We start from the raw sequence: 24,104 nt of genomic DNA, 5'->3' as shown, positions 1-24,104 counted from the left end.
CCCTGAAAATTTCATTCGAAACGCTAAATGTACTTGGAAGAAAAGTATAATAAATCGAAAAAATATTAAGACTTCTGGGGTAACACCCTGTAGCTAGGAAACAAAGCAGAATCGGACATATGTTGATATGAAAAATAAGTCTTATTTTTACGTGAGGAATCTCTCCACGAGAGATGGCACATGGTTTTTGAAACACCCTGTATAAATTAGAAAAATATCCTTAAAACATATATTTTTTTATTAATTCGTAAAATCGTATTATTAAAAACCTTATAGGTATACAGTAGTTTTTAAAAATAAAATACAAGAATAACTAGACCTACACAACACAAAAACGTAAATAATATATAAATAAAATGACAGCTAGACTTAAAAATCTGTAGTTTACGTACGTTATTAATACTGACTTAATAAAAATCTTAAACCTAGGTTTATATCAAATACTCTTTGTTTTCTCCACAGCCTTATCGATTTTCTATAAATAAGAACACTTTCATTGATTGTACTGCCGTATACAAAAATATAATACATCGGTAATAATAGTCCATGTCTTTAAAATTATTCATCTTTCTTTATTACATTTTTTTTACCGAAAATCTTCATTAAATTCCTGGACATATAATATGGTTTGGTTTTTCCATCATTTCTTTCAATGTCTTCCACTAAAACGAAAAATTTTCAGATAAATATTAAGAATGCATATAAATAAATTATACATTTCTTGCTTTTATGCAAATATATGTTTAATTAAAAACTAAAAAACTACTGACCATAATGGAATTCATAATAAAAACCATCATAATATGTATTTGCTATACAGGGTGCTACAAATTCTAGGTACGAGCATTGGTATCTTGATAACCATAAAAGATACGAACATGGCTAAATTGGGGTAAAGTTGCGCTTTAGTATGTTCACCAAGATGCCATCAAAGAAGTATTAAAAATTTCAAGGATTGATGAGTTTTTTTGGAATAAATTCGGATTTTTTTGAAAATCAATTTTATTTTTTCCTGCCGTTACTTTTTAGAAACTCAAAAAACTAATTGCACATTCTCGTAGCCACTTTATTACAGCTATCTGATGGTATTTTTAGATTTTCAAATTAGCTCATAATTTGTGAGATACAGAGGATAATTTAATTTTTTTAAATACGGACCTGCATTTTTATTTCAGGTTTTTAAAAGAACTCGGTCTCCTGAGTACAATGATATGCCATACTTGATACTTTTTTTTTTGTTTTGGGTACCTTGACAATAACAAAACTATTTAATTGTTATTTAAAATAGTTTCAAATCTGGTTCTAGTTTTTTAATTTATTTAATCTGATTATATTCATCACAACAATATTGATCAGCGCTAATTAACACTGAATAAGGAAAATCAATAAAAATTGTTTTGGGCATTTGAAATCAATACATTTCAACATTAAGAGTACAAAAACAGTTAACGAGTAATAAAAAACAATTAAAGAATACAAAATGCATTCGAAAGTATAAGAAGAAGATCTGTTCAAAGAGCTATAAATAAGATTGAACGAAAAACAAATTTGTGCATTATGGAGGGTGGTAATCCTTTCGAACATGCAGAGCATTAGAAACTAGTTTGTAGAAGTTGATTTATTTATAATAATTACGATTAATACTGTGCATATTATTAGATCGTACACTGTTCACATCACAGAATATCTAGCTACTCAAGCTAGCTAGATATTCTGTGGTTCACATCGTAAATTTCGTACACTTATTCAATGTTAATTAGCGCTGATCAATATTGTTGCGATGAATATAATCAGATTAAATAATTTAAAAAAACAGAGTCGGGTTTGAAATTATTTTAAATAATAATTAAATAGTTTTGTTGTTAATAAGGTACCCAAAACAAAATAAAAATATAAAGTGTGGCATATCACTGTACTCAGGAGTATGTACTCACAACCTGAAATAAAAAATGCAGGTCCGTATTTAAAAAAATTAAGTTGGCCTCTGTATCTCACAAATTATCAGCTAATTTGAAAATCTAAAAATACTATCAAATAACCCTAATAGAGAATGTGCAATTAGTTCTTTGATTTCCTAAAAAGTAACGACAGGAAAAAATCAAATTTATTTTTAAAAAAAATTCCGTTTTTTCCAAAAAAAATCATCATTCCTTGAAATTTTTCTTTGATGGCATCTTGGTAAACATACCAAGGACCAACTTTGCCCCAATTGGGGCATTGGGGCAACGAAGATGGTTAAATTTAACCATCTTCGTATCTATTACTGTTTCCGAGATACCAATGCTCGTACCTCGAATTTGTGGCACCTTGTATACCTATCATAAAGTATAAAAAACTGGAAGCATTTTTTAGCTTTAAAATATGTAGCATTTATACTAACTTTTACACTCAAAATTTCATTCGAATCACTAAAAGCTTTTGGAAGAAAATTAGAATAAAACGAAAAAAAAACTTTAATCCCCTTTAGCTACGAAACAAAGCAGAATCGGACTCTATATGTTAATATGAAAAATAATTCTTTTTTTTTACGTGAAGAATCACCCCACGAGAAAGGACACAATTTTGAAACACCCTGTATATCTGGTTAGTCTCTTTTATACATATCTATGATTTTAAGTACCTATTAAATATTACGAACAAGATAAGAATTAAAAAAAAAGAAATTAAAACAAAATAGTACTTACGGAAACACATAAACAACGTATCCACCGCCATACTGTAGACGTTAAAGAACAACGTTGCAACCAGATATGTCACAATCATTATTATAATAACTGGAACGACGCCATAGTTTAGGCCGGAGTTATCCATAAATGATATGAGATCAGTGGCGAAGAAGACGTAAGCTACCGCGCCTACGCCTATGGTAACGACTAATTTCGACAAGAAGAATAAAAAGTCGGTCACCTAAAAGCAATAAAAAATTTTGTTAACTAAATCGATAATAAATTTTTCATTAATGATATAGTGTTAATAAAGTGAGAAAAGCTATAATTTTTTCTTAAATTTCTGACAGCCTTTGCCCACGGCCACTCAGAAAGTGATTAAAGTGCCCTTTTTATACAGGGTGTCAAATATTTCGTGGACATACAGGGTTCGGCAATTCTGTGTCGGACATCTGTAGCTTCTAGAATAAAATACTTAAGAATTTTGTTTAAGTACAAATCTAAAGTATGTTCTAGGTAGTATTCCAGGAAAATATTTTAACTTCTATAGGGTGACTCAAAAAAGTGTTAGTGGATCGGGATGATTTTTTTTAAATGGAGCACCCTGTATATTATTGCATTTTTGGCTGCCTTTCAGACTACTTTACATAATCCTAAGATATGAGTAAATATATTTCGATAATTTCAGAGATATTATTAAATAAATAAAAAATATATATTTTCGGCCTTAAACATTGAAATTGACAATATATAATTGACAACAATATTAAAAATACAAGAACTGTTCTGAAATCAAAACTATATTAAGTATTTGCATTAGCGTAACTAGCAATTTTTCCTGGGGTGGGCCTGTGGGGGCCTGGGTTTGAGCCTAGGGGGGGCCTAGGGCTTTTGTCTTTTTAAAAATGAAAAATAATTTAAAAAAACACATTTTTTGAATAAAACGTTTACATGAATTTCTCTATCAATAAATTTCATAGACTTGGTTATCAAACCGTGTTCCCGTAGATTACTTACATACCTAGAAATTTTCTAAAAAAATAAAAATTAACACATTTTTTGAACACAACAAAATAATATTAACTAAACAAAACTAGAAAACGTAATTTTTAGTACATCAAAAGCAAATAAAAATTAATACGTAGCCAAGAGTCATGATTCAAGATTTCTCTGGGGGTGCCCAGCAGTACTTGGGGGGGCCCGGCACCCCCGGGCACCCCTGTAGTTACGCCAATGATGGTCTGTACTTACTTTGCTATAAATATGGTAATTGTAAATCATACAGGCGGTTCAAAATTCTACGACAAACTTCCTAAAATATAAAATAATTTTTCTTCGTTTTTTTAAATGGAGCACCCTGTATATTATCATTTTCCACAATAAATTTTTATCAAAGCCACCCAATAATTCCTCTCTGGTATTTTACCGTTGAGAGAGCCATATGAAATAATACTACGTGTTTTAATTCTCCATCTAATAAAAAAAATAATATACAAGGCGTTCCATTTAAAAAAACAAAGGAAAATCTACATATATAAAATGCTAATGTTTATTTGTGTCGTCTCTGCTGAAGTAACGACTTGCTCTAGAAAGTTGCTTTTTTTACTAAAAGATAGCTAATTGGCTCTTCTAAAAACTGTCGTCGCCCGATTTTTTGTTTTTCATTTAATTAAAAAAAATAAAAAGTATTTTTTTCCTTATGTCGTGGCGGATGCGCCAGGCTTCAACTAGTTATTTTATATTTTAGAAAGTTTGGAGTAGAATTTTGAACATTCTGTATGATTTAATATTGCGATATTTACAGCAAAGTTAAGTTTAGACCATTTAAAGTAGTAAATACGTAATATAGTTTTGATTTTAGGACAGTTCTTGTATTTTTAATATTTTTTAAAGAAAGGTTGAAAAATAAATATTTTTTATTTACTTATTAATATTTCTGAAACTATCGAAAAATATTTACTCATATCCTAAAAATGCAATATTATGCAGGATGTCCCATTTAAAAAAAATCATCCCTATAGAAGTTAAAATGTTTTCCTGAAATACATCCTCGTACATACTTTTGATTTACACTTAAACAAAAAAGTTTTTTTATTCCAGGAGCTACAGATGCCCGGAGCACTATTGCCGGACCCTGTATAACCCTGTTATGAGTTGGTTAGATACCCAAACACTATCCTTACCTTATCTAATATAAACACTCTGATTATATTCCTTACTAGAAGTGAGAAGGCATCTTTTGCGCTGGAGCAAAAGTTTTTTCCATGTATGGCGCACATAATGTACGCATTTTTATTGATAAACTTCAAAAACTTTTCTAGGCACCTAAAAAAGTTGCATTAATATAAAGTACACCTACAATTCCATAGGCTTGGTGCATTTCAGTTGATTTCAACACATTCCGACCGTAACGCATCAGCGGCAAAAATCTGAAATTATCAATATATAGTTCACGCCGGCGCCGTCATGTTGATCGCATTAAAATAATATTGAAACCGTGGTTTGGTCATAATATTTAAATATTTTAATTTTTTGCTGGTGCAGTTATTAAGACTATAAAACACTCAGGGACGAGATATGCGTGATGTAACACTGTTTCGGGTAGTAAAAAATAAGTGAAAAAGAATTCAAACAAGGCGTCGCACAGTGTAACGAAATCGGGAAATGCGGGACATTAACCCAAAAAACAAATAATTTAATTCATCAAGTTTTATATATATATATATATATGGATAAAGGACATCCCAGAGCCCCACTATGTGAGATATTTCTTGAGTTGACCTCTTAGTCGGGGCGTTATGGCGGGTTAAAGTTATGGTTTCCTTAATTTACCAAATCTGTACAAAAATTTCATACAATGAAATTTATTATTTTCAGAAGTTTCCATGTGTTGTTCAATTCCAATAATTTTTTCCATAAAGAGAGGTCTTTTTACCAACAACAAACCTGAAAAAAATGTCCCAATTTTTTTCAAGTCTAGTTTCTACATGTTTATTATGACTTTCAAAAAAACGCTTACATTCGCGCAAGGTTATATATACAAAATATCATAGAGTGAACCTTCTAGTATACTGTTACATATAAATTTCATCCACCTAAATCCGAACCTGGAAGAAAAAAATAAATTTCTTCGGCAATAATTACGTTTTCCATTGATTCGACCGTAGTTTTTATCTGTAATTTTTTGTGATATAATATCTTTATTGAAAAAGCTATACGCTTGCTATGAACATACTGAATGCTATTTTAGGGGCGAGGAACCATCCTTACATTGTGGTGGGGGACAGTTTACAACAATTCAGAAAATCTCAACGTTGGAGAAAAATTACTCAAGAGAATATTTTTTCAAACCGGCAAAATTTTCTTCGATGTATTTAACACTCCACCCTCAATGCTGCATCATTGTTGGTGCCAAACTATTGAAGATATATTGCACAACTTATTGATATATTCAGATCCTCTACTTTCACATCTGCGACCAAAGCACTCTAAAAATAAAAAAGTAGACTTGCTTCCGGAAGCGAAAGAACTCTTGTATATGGATGGAGAAGAAATTGAGAATGATTTTTAAGCATGTTTTATGTAAGTGCCTTACATATTATGAGTTTTGCAGTCTTATCTAATTTATTCCTGATTATTTGAATATTTAGGAATGTTGATTGAGTTTTGACATATTAGCAAGAGATAAATGATTGTTCGACAGTCATTTGATAACGTTTTTGGTCCATAAGAGCTATAAACTCTTCGTAAATAAAAAATATACCTGTAAAGTCCTTTTATAAAACTTCGTATTTTTTTTGATCTTCCATTACGCCTTTTTTTACTATTTTCGCCCTGTAGCAAAAATTCCTAGTCGTATTATTTAATTTCTGTCAAAAAATGTCAGCAAGAATAGTGATAACTGAAGAAAAATGCCAATGTCCCACTATTTTAGTTTTCGTTACACTGTGCGTCGTGTTGTTTTGTGACAATTTCAAACAGTGGCGGATACAGTGAGGGGGCCCATGGGCCCGATCCCCCCCAAAAAATCTGTAAATTGGGTTAAATATTAAGCTTTTGGGTTAAAAATGGCGCCCTAAAAGGCATATTTTGCATTATTTTTTATTTCCCCCTCCCCCCTAAAATAAATTACTGTATCCGCCCCTGATTGTAAATAAAATTGTCGGAAAGATGTTAACGCGTAAAGGAGAGTGTAATTAGGGCGTTGTTGGATGCACTAACATTCAATAAAAAATTCTATAACTCACCTTTCCCGGATATTCAACTCTCCCGAAACAACATTTTACAGGTTCATAGTTTCTCACACCGATTTGATCATCATTTTTAAGCAAAAATGGATTAAAGCAGTTCGACGAAACAAGTGAGTAAACAAAGTGCTCGTTACACAATCAAAAGATTAAATAGACATATACTATGAGAGGATAAAATATAATTTACAATATTAATGGTATCATTTTTTTAATCAACTAGCGATTAAATGTTTTATGAACATCTTCTAAAATTATAATTATGTACCTTTAAAAATTTCGTTATAGCCGAAATAGCCCCAATTATGCCCCACTAGCAAAACCGGTGATTAAAACTATGCTCGCTACAGTAGTCGAACTCATCTAAAACGTTGTTTTAACTGGAATAATAAATTATAATACAAGTTAGACCTTCTGAAGATATCAAAATATTTCTTTTTTATTTTTATTTATAGAATTTTCACAAATTATACCTCTTAACACTTGAATTATTAAATAATACATTTTGGGTATACTCGCTATTTAACACGTCAAGCCCCGGGTGGCATTTCACTGATGCCTCACTTTAGTGTACCCCTTGGACCGCGTAATATCACAATGATGCCACACATTAAGATTTGATTTCGGACGCCGAGGCATCAAGGCGATTGCACGCTGCTGTGTAAATGTAGTCGGTTTTGAAAATCTGCGGTCCAAAGGGTACATGCATGTTAGCGGGTTGGGGAAATTTTAGAACCTATAAATTTTATCGCATAGTAAAACAGACGATCATTTTTTAGCAGTTTTTTTTCTATGTATTTATTTATATTTTTTATATATCTATATATTTTCTGTATCTATATTTTCAAGGCTATTTAGATGCAATAATTTCATGGCTATTTGTTTTTTGAATTCAGTAATTGAAATTTTTTTGTGGGTAATGTCTTTAAAAAGAACAAATGCGTTGACCAATGCAGATCCAAACATAATTTCCATGGCCAGCTTCCTGTACCATTTAGTACCTCTTCTCAAACAGTAGTGGTATGCTTTCATTTGGTCCGATAGGTCTATAAATGCTTTTACTACTATGGGTACTCACGGTTCAGATAAGAATATTTCATCCTTAGGACGGGGTGGCATCAACGCGATGATTCAAAAATAAACAAACAAAAAAAACTTGAAAATGCCTTTTTCGGCGTATATTAAACCTTAGCTACACATGTGTAGACCAAATATAAAGTTCTGAAGCAGAAAAAAAAACCGGTCCCAACAAAACATTTGTCACGCCGGGGCTCAACGTGTTAAACCCGTGTATTTGTATACAGGGTGGCCCGAACTGTATTCCGGAAACTTCGGCAGCATATTCTAAAAATAAAAATAAGTAAAAAAGTTCGTATAAATGTATGTCCTAAAATGTTTAATTTCGAAGATACAGGGTGTATAAATTTCATTTTTATTTCAATTTTTTCCAAATAATTTCTCGTAGTAAAGAATTTCTCGAAGTAACGTCAGTATTTGAATGAAAATTGCTGTCTGAAAGTTTTTTGACATGAGAAATTTGGATTTTGATGTCAATATGACTCCTAATAGTAGAGCGCGCCACCTACATATTTTTAACTGGTTTGAAGAGTAATAACTTTTCGTCCGTACCTTTATAAAACTACTGAGTAAAAAATATACATTTACGACGTTTTTTTACGTGAAAAAGGTCTCTTGGTAAAAATCGCTACGAGTAATGGTTTTCGAGATATTTGGAATCGAAATTATCAATACCTGTCATCATTGACATAAATTAAACATATACATATGTTGACTAAATAGTTATTAGACTGAAATCATAAATTTGAAATGTTTTTGTGCCAAAAGTTCAACAGAAACTGTTTTATCATCATTTTTTGCAGAAAAATTTATGATAAATTAAAAAAAAAAATCCCCAATTTATTATTTCAGTGAAATAACTATCTACTCAACGTGTTTATTTTTCGTCAATAATGACATGTATTGTCTATTTCCATTCTAAATATCTTAAGAGCGGTTGCTCGTAGCGATTTTTCCAAAGAGATATTTTTACGTAACAAGTCACAGAGATGTATATTTTTTCGCTTGGTAGCTTTATACAGGTACAGACAAAAAGTTATTACGCTTCAAAACAGTTAAAATACATGTCGGTGGCGCCCTCTACTAGTAGCAGTCATGTTGACACCAAAATAAAATTTCTCATGTCAAAAAACTCCTAGACACCAATTTTCATCCAAATATTGACGTTACTTCAGAAATTATTTAGAAAAAATCGAAATAAAAATGAAATTTCTATATCCTGTATCTCTGAAAGTAAGCACTTTAGGACATACATTTATACGAACTTTTTTACTTATTTTTATTTGCAGAATATGCTGCCGAAGTTTCCGGAATACAGTTCGGACCACTGTATATTAGCTTTTTTTCGATATTTTCCGATGGTGGCAGCACAGCGGAGAATGCACCAAGCCTATAAAGAAAATATCTTACCAAAAAAAGCATTTCAAACAACACATGATGGCTTTGGTCAGTTCATTATCATACTTCTTCAGTTTCCGGTCAATGTATTCTAGACATAGCCTGATTATTCGACAAATTGCAATTATAAGCGATCCAAAGGCAATTGTTCCCAAGTGGTACCGGAGGGTAGTGCAGGTAGCAGATGTAACGGCAAAGAAGGGTAGGTCACTCTTCTTCTTGGTCCAGTACCATTTAGCGAATACTTGAGCCAAAACCATTTGGCCCAGGGCGGTAATGAAGAAAGCCATCCAGAAAAATTCGAAGATATTGAAAGCTGCAACATACAAACAATTTAAACTAATTACATAGAATAAAATCACGCAAAAAAGGTACAAATCTTATATTCTAATTTGGTTTTACAAAATACTACCAGATTCAGTAATGTTTTCTCTATTTCATTTCATTGACATATGTTCTCTATAGTTTTGTTTGCATTTTGATTAATGTATTATCATCATCATCATTTTCAGCTTATTCAACCATTTACAATTATGGTGTAGCCTCCCCCACATAATTAGCTAATCTCTTTGTAGTTGAACCAGTAGTGTGTCGTGGATAAAAGGGCGGAGGGGGCGAAGACCTTAAGGGGCGCAATGATCAACAAAGGATCAAATAAATTACAAACTTTTTTTTTAAATAATAATAGTACATGAAAACTTTTTTTTTAATTATACATTTGTTTATTAAAAAAGTTAGTATACAAAACAGTTATTTCAAAGATGCAAGCGTCTTGTTTTAATCGATTTAAAAGAATCAATTATTTCGTCTATATTTAGATCCTGGGCTGTGTCTGCTTCAATACTGAGAAGTGATAAATAATTGGTTCTATCTTGTGTGCTGGTGCACCTCTGGTAATTATTAATTCTTCCTAATCTACTGAAAGATCGTTCTGCACCAGCACTGTTGGTGGCTATAGCGTAAAAATCCTCAGTAATGCACATAAAGATGGATATGAAGACTCTAGGTCATTGGAAATTAAAAATGATAAATATTCGTCAGGTGCAAGTTTGTCGTCATCAGCATTAATTTCTTCTAATAAACTGCAAAAATGTTTATATTCCTCAGCTAAAGAAGGTTTAACATCCGCTTGGTACAATATATGTAGATCCATAAGACATTTTAAATTATCATCATTGACGTCCATATCCAATAAACAATTACATTTTTGGCATATATTAAGGAAGTCTTCAAACCGATTCTCTAGAGTACCAGTTAAAATGTCTACGTACCATAAAACACTGATATCTTGAAATTATCTTCAGAATTTTGATGTAGGCAATAATTCTGGATTTCATCATGAATGTTTTTTTTATTCTTCTTTGTCTTTTTGGGGAAAATGATGTTGACGTATTGCATTTATTTGCCAAAATAGTAGCCTGTTTTTTAAATTATAAAAACAGAAAATTTTAATTTTCAAAATATTTTTCATTTCTTAATGATTTGAGATCTTTATATAGTTACCACAGTAATCATATGAGCAGCTGTACATAAATTGATATTAAGTTCAGCACTTCATTATAATCGATTATATTTCGGTCGGTGATTCCCCGAATTTATTTCCATCGCGACTGCTATCGTCTCTTTCTTTGGCGGCGCAGGCGCAACGCTATGTCTAGCCATTGTATTTTTATTTCTAGACAATGGTCTAGCGGTAGCGTAGTTTCAAACACATATGAAAACTTTCGTACGTATACGCCTACTTCATTAGAGATTTAAATTATTAAATATAAGTAAACATTAAAAAACAAAAATAATATGTGAGAAATATATAGTACGTCATTTTTTATCTTGAAGAGCTAAGGGCACGGTAGGGCACCGTTTGTTTTTGCGTTAAATTTAGTTTTTCTATTTTTTTTTTTCAAAGGGCGCCAGAGGCGCTAATCGCCTAGGGGCGGAGGGGTCGTTCGCCCCCTGACCCTTCAATACGACACGCCACTGAGTTGAACCCATTGTTGGTCATTGTTGGCTATGCGGGTCCAAGTTATCCCTCTTAATTTCCTAATAGCATGGTCTCATCTCAGGTTTGGTGTTCTTTTAGGTTTCTTAATTCCTCTTGACCGTCCTTATTGCCAGATGTCTTGCCCATTGCAACTTTAGGAATTTGATTCTGTGGATGACATCTATTTCCTGGGTCTTTTATTGTATCCACTCTGTTCTTTTACGGTCTTTCTTGGTTATATTCCCAGCATTTTTCGTTCCATTGAGCGTTGTGCGACCTACAGTTTCCTTATAATGTCCGTTTTAAGTGTCCAGTAATGTTTTCTTCTTTATATAATGTGGCATTCTAGATTTGAATATGATTGAGTTCCCGATCTGTGTATTAGATGTCCTAAATATTGTATATATTCTTCCAGTGTTGTGTTATTTATTAGAATGTCTTTTCTGTCTACTATTTGATTATACATGACTTTAGTTTTTGTTAAATTCATTTTAATACCTACTTTGTTGCTGGCTGTATTTAGTTCGTTAATTTGTGTTTGTAGTTCTTCAGGATTATTGGCAATTAGGACTATGTCATCAGCGAATCTTAGATGGTTAAGATATTCTCCATCTATTTTTAATCCTTTGTTGGTGCAATCGTCTTGTGGTAAGATAAACTTAATAAACTTAATAGATAAACTTAGTATTATGTATTTTTCACGTTCTTATACATTATCTTACCTTGAAAATAAGGGTAGTAGGCTTCGTTGGTGATACTATAGAACCTGCATTTCGCTTCATTGCAATTGGTGTAACTGCTTGTTGAAAAATTTGATGGAAAGCATTGTGTGTTGTTCTGTAATAAGAAAAATAAAAAAATTTATTAAAAAAGTTAAATATATTGGATAAGGACTATACACTTCGGCAGCATATTCTGCAGATAAAAATAAGTAAAAAGGTTCGTATAAATGAATATCGTAAAATGCTTAGTTTCGGAGATACAGGGTGTTGAAGTTTCATTTTTATTTCGATTTTTTCTAAATAATTTCTGAAGTAACGTCAATATTTGGATGAAAATTGGTGCCTGGCAGTTTTTTGACATGAGAAATTTTATTTTGATGTCAATATGACTCCTACTCCTACTAATCATGGAAATGTATATGTAAATGTAATTAATTTTTGTGTTAATATGTAAAAAACGTTGTAAATGCATTACTCTGTTGTTTTATGCAGGTAGGGACGAAAAGTTATTACTTTTCAAAACAGTTAAAAAAACATGTAATTGGCGTCCCGTGCAAATAGGAGTCATATTGACATCAAAATCAAATTTCTCATGTCAAAAAGCTCCCAGACACCAATTGTCATAGAAATATTGACGCTACTTCAGAAATTATTTGGAAAAAATCGAAATAACAATAAAACTTCGCACCCTGTATCTCCGAAAGTAAGAATTTTAAGACATATATTTATACGAACTTTTTTACTTATTTTTATCTGCAAAATATACTGGTGAAGTTTCCGGAATACAGTTCGGACCACCCTGTAGACAACCAGTAAAAAGTTTGTATCGTAGATTGTAAACATGTGGCTTTTTACAAAAAATAACATGAATAATATACTAAATCTTCTTTTTATTTTTTAAGCTTGTTGAGTAATATACCCGCCACAGATATTATTAATATTTACAATTGACAAGCGAGTTTACCTGCCAATAAGATTCTCCGTTACAGGCATCAGATATATCTTTATAGAGATATAGGGGTTCTCCTACAGTGGCTAAATACACTCCGGCGCAAATTGCATACGCCACCACCCCAACTTGAAGTACCCATGGAACGATAGGGAAGAATAGGACTGAAGTTACCGAACTGACTGCTTTGCTGCCCTCTTTCACCAAAGCAATAGCTAATGTGATTCTTTTGCGTAGAAATATTAGCACTAGAAGAATAATGCCTAGTACAACCGAAGTGATAATCAGGAGGCCCAAAAAGATGTCTCGTTTGGTTTTGCTTGATGTTTTGGTCCAATCTGCTTCGAATTCCTTCTTGTATTGTGAGTAAAAGATCGCCGAAAAATAAACCCCTACAAATATAGACAAAATAATAAAAAATATTTCGAAAAACTTGCTGTACTCACCAGCTCCTAAAGCAACCACTACGGCTATAATAGAAAACCAAACAATAACTCCTGCAATCCACCTAAAATATAAATTAATATTTTTAGCAATCTTCATTCGTTAAACAATTAGTCAATAGCTTTTTTATTCGCTACTTATTAAACAATTAATAAATTAACTAATAATTATTAAAATTGTAATTTTACTAATTATAATTTGCTAAAAGTCATTGATTCGTTAATTCGTCAATTCTTCATTTCGTCAATCCGTTAATTCGTCAATCCGTCAATTCGTTAATTCGTCATTTCGTCAAACCGTCAATTCGTCATTTCGTCAATCCGTTAATGCGTCAATTCGCCAATTATTCGTTTCGCCAATCCGTTAATTCGTCAATTTATCATTTCGTCAATCCGTCTATTTGTTAATTCGTCAATTCTTCATTTCGCCAATCCGTTAATTCGTCAATCCGCCAATTTGTTAATTCGTCAATTCTTCATTCCGCCAATTCGTCAATTCATCATTTCGCCATTCCATTAATTTGTCAATTCGTCAATACGCCAATCCGTTAGTTCGTCAATTATTCATTTCGCCAATCCGTTAATTCGTCAATTCATCGTTTCGTCAATCCGTCAATTTGTTAATTCTTCAATTCGCCAATCCGTTAATTCGTCATTTCGTCAATCCGTTAATTAGTCAAATCGTCAATTCGTTAATTCGTCAATCCGTTAATTCGCCAATTCGCCAATCCGTTAGTTCGTCAATTCTTCATTTCGCCAATCCGTCAATTTGTTAATTCTTCATTTCGCCAATCCGTTAATTCGTCAATTCGTCATTTCGTCAATCCGTTAATAACTGGTGAATTCGCCAATCCGTCAATTCGTTAATTCGTCAATTCTTCATTTCGTCAATCCGTTAATTAACCAATTCGTTATTTCATCAATCCGTTAATTTGTTAAACATTTAAATTTGTCATTGAAAAACAAGATCGAAAAAACAATACATTAGAGTCTTCACAATGTATTTATATATATGTATATAATACAATATGTATATATATATGTATATAATACAGTGTATTTATATATACAAGGTAAAAATATTATAGAACTTTATCAAAATAAAACAGAATGCCTTACCTTAACATAAGAATGAAAATAATACAGGCCAAAAGAGCAAATACAACTCCAATTAATATTTTCCACCATGATGTAATAACGTCGGCTATAATTTGTTGAGCAACCTAAAATATCCAAGAGATTTGATATTTGATATATAGGGTGTCCCAGAAATAAGTGCAAGTATTTTAACTGGTAGTATAGTCCAACCCCAGAAACACGCCAAGGTTAGGTTAGGTTAGGTTAGGTTAGAAAATCCAGAAAAGATCCAGTGGTTGTCAAAATTTTAGCAAAAAATCATTTTTTTGGAAATTTTCAAAGTAGAATAACTCCGTTATTTTGGACTTATTTGAAAAACGATAAAGAGAAATAATGTTTCTTTTATCCAGATTTACCACCCCTTAAAATACTTGCACTCATTTCTGGGACACCCTGTATAGAAATTATAATAAGATTAAAAATATGTATAAAATTATGTGTATGAGATAGTAGCTTATTGTAAAATGAAATTAGTTAAATAAAAAGTTCTATAGTATTTTAAAATATAATAAAAAATATACTTATTAAAATGAAATAGATATTTCCTGCTATGAGATAAAAATTAATTATAGGCTATATATACAGGGTGAGTCTTAAATAAATGCAAATATTTAGAGGAGGTATATTTCGACCCCAGGAACACATCTAGGAAGAATTTTTTTCGCAAAAATAGATGTTGAAAATCGTGCATTTTCTTTTAAATTTTCCTGTATATTTTAGAAAACTTTTTAGAACTGCGTGCTCACCGCAAATTTTTCCATGGTATTTCTTATCTCTCATATAATATTACTATGGCTACTGCACTAAATGATGCAAATACAGAAAAAAATCCGGTGATTCTCAACTTTTTTAGAAGACATTTTTTTTAAATTTTAAAACTTGAATAACTCAGTTATTTTGAACTTATGTGAAAAACGGCAAAGAGAAAATATGTTTCTTTTATCGAGATCTACCAGCCCTGAAATTATTTGCACTTATTGAGTCGCCCTGTATATATATTTTTTATTTTTAAAAAGTTACAATGTTATACATTACCTTAGTGAGCATAAAAAGATAGAAATCTACATTACCTTAGTGAGCACAAAAAGATTTATTAATTATATTAGTATAGAAATGTACAGTACAGTGCGTCTGTCCGTTTTGTAGCTACGGGGTATCCGTGAGAGGGGAAACGATATTCTCTCGATGTTTTTCGTAAAAATTAGACGACGCGTCCCATCAATAAAAATTCGACAAATTTACAAGTAGCCAATAAAATGAGTGGGTGGAGCTATTTGCGGTGACGTACTCGTCAAGTCGGCGTATAAAATATATTGCTGTTTATTTAAATGTTTTTTGTCGGCATTCCTTTCATAGACACAGATCCAGCAGACGTACTATACGTCTGCTGGAGAGAATATCGTTTCCCCTCTCACGGATTCCCCGTAGCTACAGAACGAACAGACGTACTGTATAAAAAGCCAACAACATTAGTATAACAAAAATATAATTCATGCATGTTAGTAAAATGTAAAGAAATAATATGTAAAGACTAAAAATGTATGTAAAAATAATAATAATCGTAAGATCTTAATAATTTTGATTTTATTTAAAGAAAACTGATGTTATTTTTTTAATAACCTTTATTTTTATAATAGAATATACAGGGTGGTCCGAACTGTATTCCGGTAACTTCGGCAGCATATTCTGTAGATAAAAGTAAGTAAAAAAGTTCATATAAATGTATGTCCTAAAATGCTTAGTTTTGGAGATACAGGATGTAGAAGCTTCATTTTTATTTCGATTTTTAAACGGTTTTATTTAGCTCGACCCGTACGGTATTTATTATTTTTTGTTTGTTTATTTGGGTCAAAATTAGAAATTGAAATTTAAGTACCTTCCTGTTGTCAGATTGATCTGAAATTTGATACACACCTTTAGTTCCGATGACAATACAATATAGTAATATCAATAACATTGTAAATCTAAGATGGCCGCCGGTACAAAATGACGGATTTCATATTTTTCCACAACCCCCTCAATATGGGTATCAAATGAAAGGGCGACACTAGTAGAATACTGTGATTATGACAAAATTTAAAATCCAAGATGGAGGTCGTTACAAAATGGCGTATTAGGTGAGGGCATGAGTAGTCGTGTCCAGAACAGTTGTGTCCAAGATTGTGTGACGTTAGAAGGACAGATAAAAAAAATAGGTGATTAAATGTACCTACGTAGTTAACGGTAGCTTTACCACCCAAGTTAAGGTAATAGGTTAAAACATGCTGAGGACTGTATGGCATTAGGGTGGCTAAAAATGTAATGTCGCAAGCGTTTTCCCCTCAAGATTGGGCGCCTCTTGTTGTATATTACAGCTTTGCCCCTCTACTGGACCTCTGGGGGGGTCGACCGTTAAAATGTCCATTACTCGTGGGAACAACATGGAAACAATAAATAAAAAAAACAAACAAAAATAAAAACGAAACTCCTACACAACGAAAAAGAAGGCTCGGAAAGACGAAAGAAAAGTATAGAACGAAACGTGCAAAAGAAAGTGAAAATGAAACCTATAGTCGACTACAGAAACGAAGAGAACGGTTAGCAACAGAAACACCTGAGCAACATGATGCCAGGTTAATAGCACAACGTGAGAGACAAAGGCAGCTGGTAGAGTCAGAAACACCTGAGCGTCATGAGTCTAGGCTAGCATAAGTATAAAGATATGCTTTGCCATAGGTAGGATTTCAGAGGGGCCCCACGTTTTTATTTTAGTCTAATATGCCTAAAAGCTATTCTGCCTAGTACTAAAATATTTCTGAACTAGAAGTTCAAAATACCTAATTGTTATTATTATTTTCTAGTTTTCAGTGCACATAAGATAAAACCGTTTAACTTAAAAGTTTTTTTACCGATTTTTTATTTCCAATTAATTTCTGAAGTAACGTCAATATTTGGATGAAAATTGGTGTCTGGAAGTTTTTTAACCTGAGAAATTTGATTTTTATGTCAATGTGACACCTACTTGTAGGGGGCGCCACCTACATATTCATTAACTGGTTTGAAAGGTAACTTTTCTTCCGTACCCGTATAAAACTACTGAGTAAAAAATATAAATTTACGACGTTTTTTACGTAAAAAAGGTATCTTGGTAAAAATCGCTACGAATAATGGTTCTCGAGATATTTGGAAGCTGAATTATCAATACCTGTCATCATTGGCATAAATTAAACATGTTGACTAAATAGTTAGACTGAAATCATAAATTTGAAATATTTTTGTTCCAAAAGTTCAACAAAAACTGTTCTATCATCATTTTTTCGAAGAAAAATTTATGATTAATTTAAAGAAATGAAAAGATCCCAAATTTATCATTTCAGTCAAATAACTATCTACTCAATATGTTTATTTTTTGTCAGTAATGACATGTATTGACTATTTTAATTCTAAATATCTTGTAAACGGTTGCTCGTAGCAATTTTTACGAAGAGACATTTTTTATGTAAAATAGCGGAAATGTATATTTTTTCACTCAGTAGTTTTATACGGGTACGGACGAAAAGTTATTACTCCAAAAACAGTTGAAACACATGTAGGTGGGCCCTCTTCAAATAAGAGATATATTGACATCAAAATTAAATTTCTCATGTCAAAAAACTCCCAGACACCAATTTTCATCCCGATATTGAAGTTACATCAGAAATTATTTGGAAAAAATCGAAATAAAAATGAAATTTCTACATCCGGTATCTCCGAAACAAAGCCATTTTAGGACATACATTTATATTTTTTTTACTTATTTTTAATTGCATAATATGCTGCCTATGTTTCCGGAATACAGTTCGGACCACTCTGTATAAAAAAAAGTTTTAATATTTCCATGTTTTCAAATTAAAATATTTATATAATTTTTTTGTATCCAAAAACAATAAAGTTAATGAGCAAGTTGAGTGAAAAACCTTCTATAGATCGAAGTAATTGTCGGATAGATGTCTCTGTATATACAAAATGTAATAAATAGATCTTGTATTTCTATCTTAACTGATGATGAGCCACACTAATTTTATGTTATAAATAAAACGATTATGCAACTAAAAGGATGAATGAAATAACACCGCGATCTTTTAGATAGCAATTACTAACTCCACACAATGTAAAATATATTTGGCCACGATCCAGTTAAATGATAAAAAAAAATGGAGGAACATTGAATGAAAACAAAACGAGAAAAAACAGACACAGCAAATAAAATAAATATTTGTTTAACCTGTTCAGCGTTGGAGAGTAATTTGACATTTGTTATAGCTTGCCGAATCTCGGATAAAAGATTGGTGGAATCTGCTTCGTTAATAGCTGCTGCAATTTGGTCGACATAATTTGAGACAGAGCTTATTTGAGGTATGCACCTTTTTTCGACTAAAACACATAAGAAATTATATTAATTGCTAAAAATACACTGAGATGTAAAAAAACGAACCCGAGAATTTTTTTCTCAAGTTTAAAGTGTTATATATTTTTTACTTTTAGCCCTATTTTCATGAATTTTTAGCACACTGTATATAAATATATCAACTTTAATTCTTCAACTCAGTTTTTTTATAAACTTTAGTATTTGGCTTATTATACAGGGTTAATTGAAGGGTTGTTTTTTTGCCCTAACTTTAAAACACCCTGTGCAATAACATCGTGAGAGATTTTTTCTAAAACATTATTTTTCGATCAGAGCCATGTTTCCTTAGCATTTTCTTTTTTGACTCATGTCAGTACATGCCTTGGTTAATTTTTAAGAGCAAAATAAACTTGCCATCAACAATATGCATTTTTTTCGACTATCGTTACTTTATTATGTTATTTTTTAATATCACGTGGTGGCATTTGGTCACTATTGTCGGAATGTCATATCGACACTGCTTAGAACTCAGGTTTCAATACATACATACAGCCATTACTCGCTGACGAGTATTTGACACGCATCAGAAGATGGTCACGCAAGGCGTTTTCTTCGTGAGCTTTTCTGTGACTGAAAAGCCCAATACGTGATGTTATTTGTCTACCGCACTCCGGACATTCAAAAATCTCATTGCTTTGTTGCCTCTTAACTTTTTGGTTCTCGCTTTTAACTGAGTTTACAATTCTTCTCCATTGAGTTCTATTGTGAGCTGCTACTTCCCACTCATTCTGCACGTTAATCCCCTTTAAATTTTCGTGGAAAATGTCCTTGTACCTTTTAAGTTGTCCACCTGGCCTCCTCTTACCGTCTACAAGCTCACTGTAAAGCGGTGATTTTGGTATGCGGTGTTCTTGCATTCTGCATACGTGACCAGCCCATCTTATGCTGGATTCAGAGTTCCGTAGCCGTAAGACGTAAGCCGTATCGTTAAGACGTAAGGGATATCGACCTTCACAATCATATGATTGCGTTCATAGATCACCGTATGCCGTATGCCGTAAGACGTAAGAAATGAACCAATTTTAATTCTTACGTTACGTCTTATCGAATCGGGTGTTGTCGGCTAGGTTCGGTGGTACTCGGTAGCCATTTCTACAACTTTTATAATATATTTCACTTCGGCAACGAAAATAGTATTGTCCGTGTCCATTTTAGTTCAATTAAATTAATAATAACAAAATAAATAAGGAGTATTATAGTTTTATTCACAACATTCACAACCCAAACAACAACATAACCTATTAAAAACGGTAATGCGCACGCTTACGATGAAGTTATCGTTACGTCTTAACGCAACTATGAATTGCTTTCCCTGCGTCTTAAGTCTTACGGCTAACGATACGGCTTACGTCTTACGGCTACGGAACTCTGAATCCAGCATTAGTCGGGATTTTGTAACCATGACTTCAATACTCTCGCAGTTAGCTTTTTCAAGGACCGATACCTTTGAGACACGATGGAACCACCGGACTCTTAAGAGTTGTCTAAGGTGTCTCTGTTGCAACTTGTTTAATGCGTTCATGTGTCGGCGATACGGCACCCAGGTTTCGCTCCCATATAACATGGGGGGGATTATTATTGCTCGGTACACTGCAAGTTTCGTTTTTGTGCTCAGGTCATGGTTGTAGAAAACCCTCTCTTTTAATTTCCAGAATGCTCTTGAGGCGCTGCTAATCCTGTGCTGAATTTCAGAGTCGATATTGGCCTTTTTCGAAATCAAACTGCCGAGATAACTGAATTCCGCTACTTTCTTCTCCGATTTTTATAGCATTGTTGTGATCTCGGAGTGCACATGATTTTAATTTTGTCGATGTTTAGCTTAAGGCCCAAAGCCTCGTATGCCCAGGTATATGTGTTCAACATTTCTTATAATTGCTGTACAGTTTTGCAACTACAGCGCAATCATCAGCGTATTGAAGTTCTGTGATGAATTTTGTACGTGTTTTTGCCCTGAGTCTTTTTATGTTGAACAGACCGCCGTCGTATCTGTATCTAATGCCCAATCCTCTCTTCTGCAGTTTGCTGTCCACTATAATGGAGAGCGCTGCCATGAATATGTTGAATAGGAGAGGCGCTAAGACACAATCCTGCCTAACGCCTGTGTTTGTTAGGAAGGGATCGCTCAGGTAATCCATGATGTGACACTCTTAACTTGTTGTTGTTATGGAGCCTTTTACACACTGTATGAAATTTGTTGGGTACTCCGAACTTTGTCATAATTGTCCAAAGTGCATCTCTGTTCACAGGTCGAAGGCTTTTGTTAGGTCGATCAATGCAACATAAAGTTTACACTGCTGTTCTTTTACTTTTTCCTGTAGTTGGCGGATGGGAAATATGGAATCGACGGGAATGTGGGTGCAGGCGGTTTGATATAATTTTTGCAAGAATTTTTCCTCCGATAGCCAAGAGTGAAATTCCCCGGTAGTTTCCGCAATCTGATGCACTTATTTAGTTCTTAAATATATTCACTATATTTGAGTTGCAAAAGTCCTGCGGTATCTCTCCGTTTTCCCATATGATATCGAAGAGAGCCTTAAGATGACCAATAAGTTCTTTACTTGCACACATAGATTTCCGCCGGAATCGCGTCACAGCCAGCTGATTTGTTGCGGTTTGTTGTTTTTAAGCTGTTTTATGGAGGCCTTTATTTCCTGTTCTGTTATTGGTATCTAATACATTGGTTTCAATAAATATTAGTAACACTAATAGAACTAACGACAACAACTACGACGTAACTACTAAGACGTAACTAAGCGTACAAACAAACAAAGTTAAAAAATACTCTAATACTTTGTATTGCTTCCCCCGGCCACCCGGCTGCTTTAACTGTCTGTAGACGTCGGTTCATACTGTTAATGAGGCTGCAAATATATTGTGTTGTGTTTTCCCATTCTTCTTCAAGGACCAAGCGAATATTTATAATTTCGGCCATATTAAACCAGATCATTTACTTTTGCACAATCTTCGATACTAAGAACCATATTCAATCGTACACCACAATAATCACCAAAGCCACCTCGTTGTTATGAAGAATAACATCAAAAGAAACGACCATTGAAATAATTGCAAAATGTTTGTGGCAAGTTCATTTTGATCTGGAAATAGATTTTTATATCTGGAAACGTCGTTGTATCCTTTTTTACTCTTTCTATAATTATTGATAATTTTTGTCAAGTTTTATGTCAATTTTTAGTAAATGGCGTTTAGAAAGTGACCTCGTCAAATTTATCATGGATTGTCATTTCCCATCCGTCTTTGAAGCTGTTTTTTTTTCGATCAATATCTCGTTTTGTTGCAGCTAGTAGAACAAAATTACTGATAATATAGAAACCCCGCGTAGTAAGACATTATACTGTAAGTCTAGTAATTATTTTCTTTACTACGTTAGCCCAGTCAAATTAGACATCGGTGGAAAAAATCCCACAGTTTTGAAGATGGTTTTAAACGATTTCTCTAAACTCGTGCTGATATGTGTCAAAAGTCCCCGAAGATAGACGATGAGCTCGAGGAGCGGGGAGGGGTTAAATGTCACTTTTATAACTTTTTAGCTTATAACTCGGAAAATATGACACATACGAAAATATAACCTATATAGAAAATTGAAGCTCAGAAAATTCTCTACAAAATTGGTTGAATGCATTTTTTTCATAGGTCTAACCTTTTAAGAGCTACTGGGTTGACAAAATTAACACTATTTCTCATATTGTATTTTCGCATTTAAAATCCAATTAAAGTCTAAATTTAAGCTTTCATATTAATAATGGTAATATTAAGAGGTCCTTATGTTATCTTTCAAGTTTTTATTGCATCGTGACTTTTTGTCTTCCGTTGGAGAGCACTAGTACACACTGAACTTAATAATAACTGCAAATTAAAGATTAATGCATACCTGCCTTACGGTAAAAAAAGTATACCACAGCAATTAGCGTAGCTGCAAATATTGTAGAAAGTATACGAAAATCAAGAATGATGGTCCATGATTGCTAAGAGTTGAAGATTTCTATCCCCGCCTGCAGTATATTTTTCCAATGTTAAGGTAGCGCGAAGCATTTGATGCATTAGCATTTAAGGTCTGGTTCCCTGAGGTTGTATGTTGCGATGATATTCTACATGACTTCTTCCTGTAGGTGCAGTTAAAGGAAGTGTAATATATGATATCGTACTTCTCCAAAGCTCTTTGAAAGAAAAATGTGCAATGAAATGTGTTTGTACGGATTTGGAATATGCCATAGTTCGAAAACCATAAGTCCGGGAACAAAAATGTATAGAATCATTTTTATAGAGAATTTTATCAGCTTTATTTTTATACATAGAGCGTTTCTCGGTAGATGTCATAGTTTCCGAGATATAAGCAATAAAGTGAAAAAACTGACATTTAACACCTCCCCACTCATCGAGCTCATCGTCTATCTTCGGGAACTTTTGACACACATCATCACAAGTCTAGAGGAATCGTTTAAGCCCATTTCAAAACTGTGGGAATGTTTTCCACCGATGGGTCATTTTTAACTAATTTGACTGGGGTAAGTATATTTTATTTTACAGTTAGTTGAAGTTACTCAGCACAATAACTACTTAATAGAAGAGAGTTCTAATCTACTATGTTAATATGCATAATGCCCCTTTATCCTATATGTTTAGTTTAATAAAATAAATTAACTGAACCTCATGGATGTTTTGGTCGTCTTTAACAGCGACTATACCGTTATGCACGATTAAACTTAACCACAATTGGACCGGATTCGTGTAATCCTGAAAGGTCTGAACATTAACCTCTTTGAATGCTTTGAGGTTCCACTGGAGATTTTTCAAATTTGCCGCATTGAAAACGCATCTTTTAAGCACTGAATAAAATTAAAAATGCCATTAACGTCCTAAATAATGGACAACGATCAAATTTTTTCGTATTTCCCGTTAGTATAAACGAAGAGCAGATTTTCTAGATGCATTTTATCCATTTTTTCGAATTTTGGCAAGCAAAAAAGAAATCTACTACGCTTTTTCAAAGAAAATTACCGGAAAACTAGTATACTTAAGAAATGGATAAAAAATCATAAA

At 32.8% G+C, this 24,104-nt stretch overlaps 1 protein-coding gene across 4 annotated transcripts in view; it reads right to left on the bottom strand.

Moving 5' to 3' along the window:
• Positions 1 to 218: 218 nt before the first annotated feature.
• The window catches only part of LOC115874717 (CTL-like protein 2), a 58,693-nt gene continuing 34,807 nt past the window's right edge, over positions 219 to 24,104 (bottom strand). For 3 of the 4 annotated variants that reach the window (XM_030889964.1, XM_030889965.1, XM_030889963.1), the window contains 9 exons: positions 23,712 to 23,890; positions 14,603 to 14,706; positions 13,487 to 13,548; positions 13,056 to 13,432; positions 12,092 to 12,206; positions 9,401 to 9,704; positions 4,850 to 4,991; positions 2,685 to 2,907; positions 219 to 662 (listed from right to left, as the gene is read on the bottom strand). In XM_030889964.1, coding sequence (XP_030745824.1) covers positions 559 to 662; positions 2,685 to 2,907; positions 4,850 to 4,991; positions 9,401 to 9,704; positions 12,092 to 12,206; positions 13,056 to 13,432; positions 13,487 to 13,548; positions 14,603 to 14,706; positions 23,712 to 23,890 — 1,610 coding nt within the window. In that variant the 3' untranslated portion in view covers positions 219 to 558. Of the gene's footprint in view, positions 663 to 2,684; positions 2,908 to 4,849; positions 4,992 to 9,400; positions 9,705 to 12,091; positions 12,207 to 13,055; positions 13,433 to 13,486; positions 13,549 to 14,602; positions 14,707 to 18,863; positions 19,013 to 23,711; positions 23,891 to 24,104 lie in introns of all 4 variants that reach the window. The other variant, XM_030889966.1, reaches the window with a different exon arrangement.

Source organism: Sitophilus oryzae, unplaced genomic scaffold (genome assembly GCF_002938485.1).
Source record: "Sitophilus oryzae breed Bouriz unplaced genomic scaffold, Soryzae_2.0 scaffold_1297_pilon_pilon, whole genome shotgun sequence".
Classification (NCBI taxonomy): Eukaryota; Metazoa; Arthropoda; class Insecta; order Coleoptera; family Curculionidae; genus Sitophilus; species Sitophilus oryzae.
The sequence above is the reverse complement of the archived record's forward strand: the minus strand, read 5'-3'. Positions and strand labels throughout refer to the sequence as shown.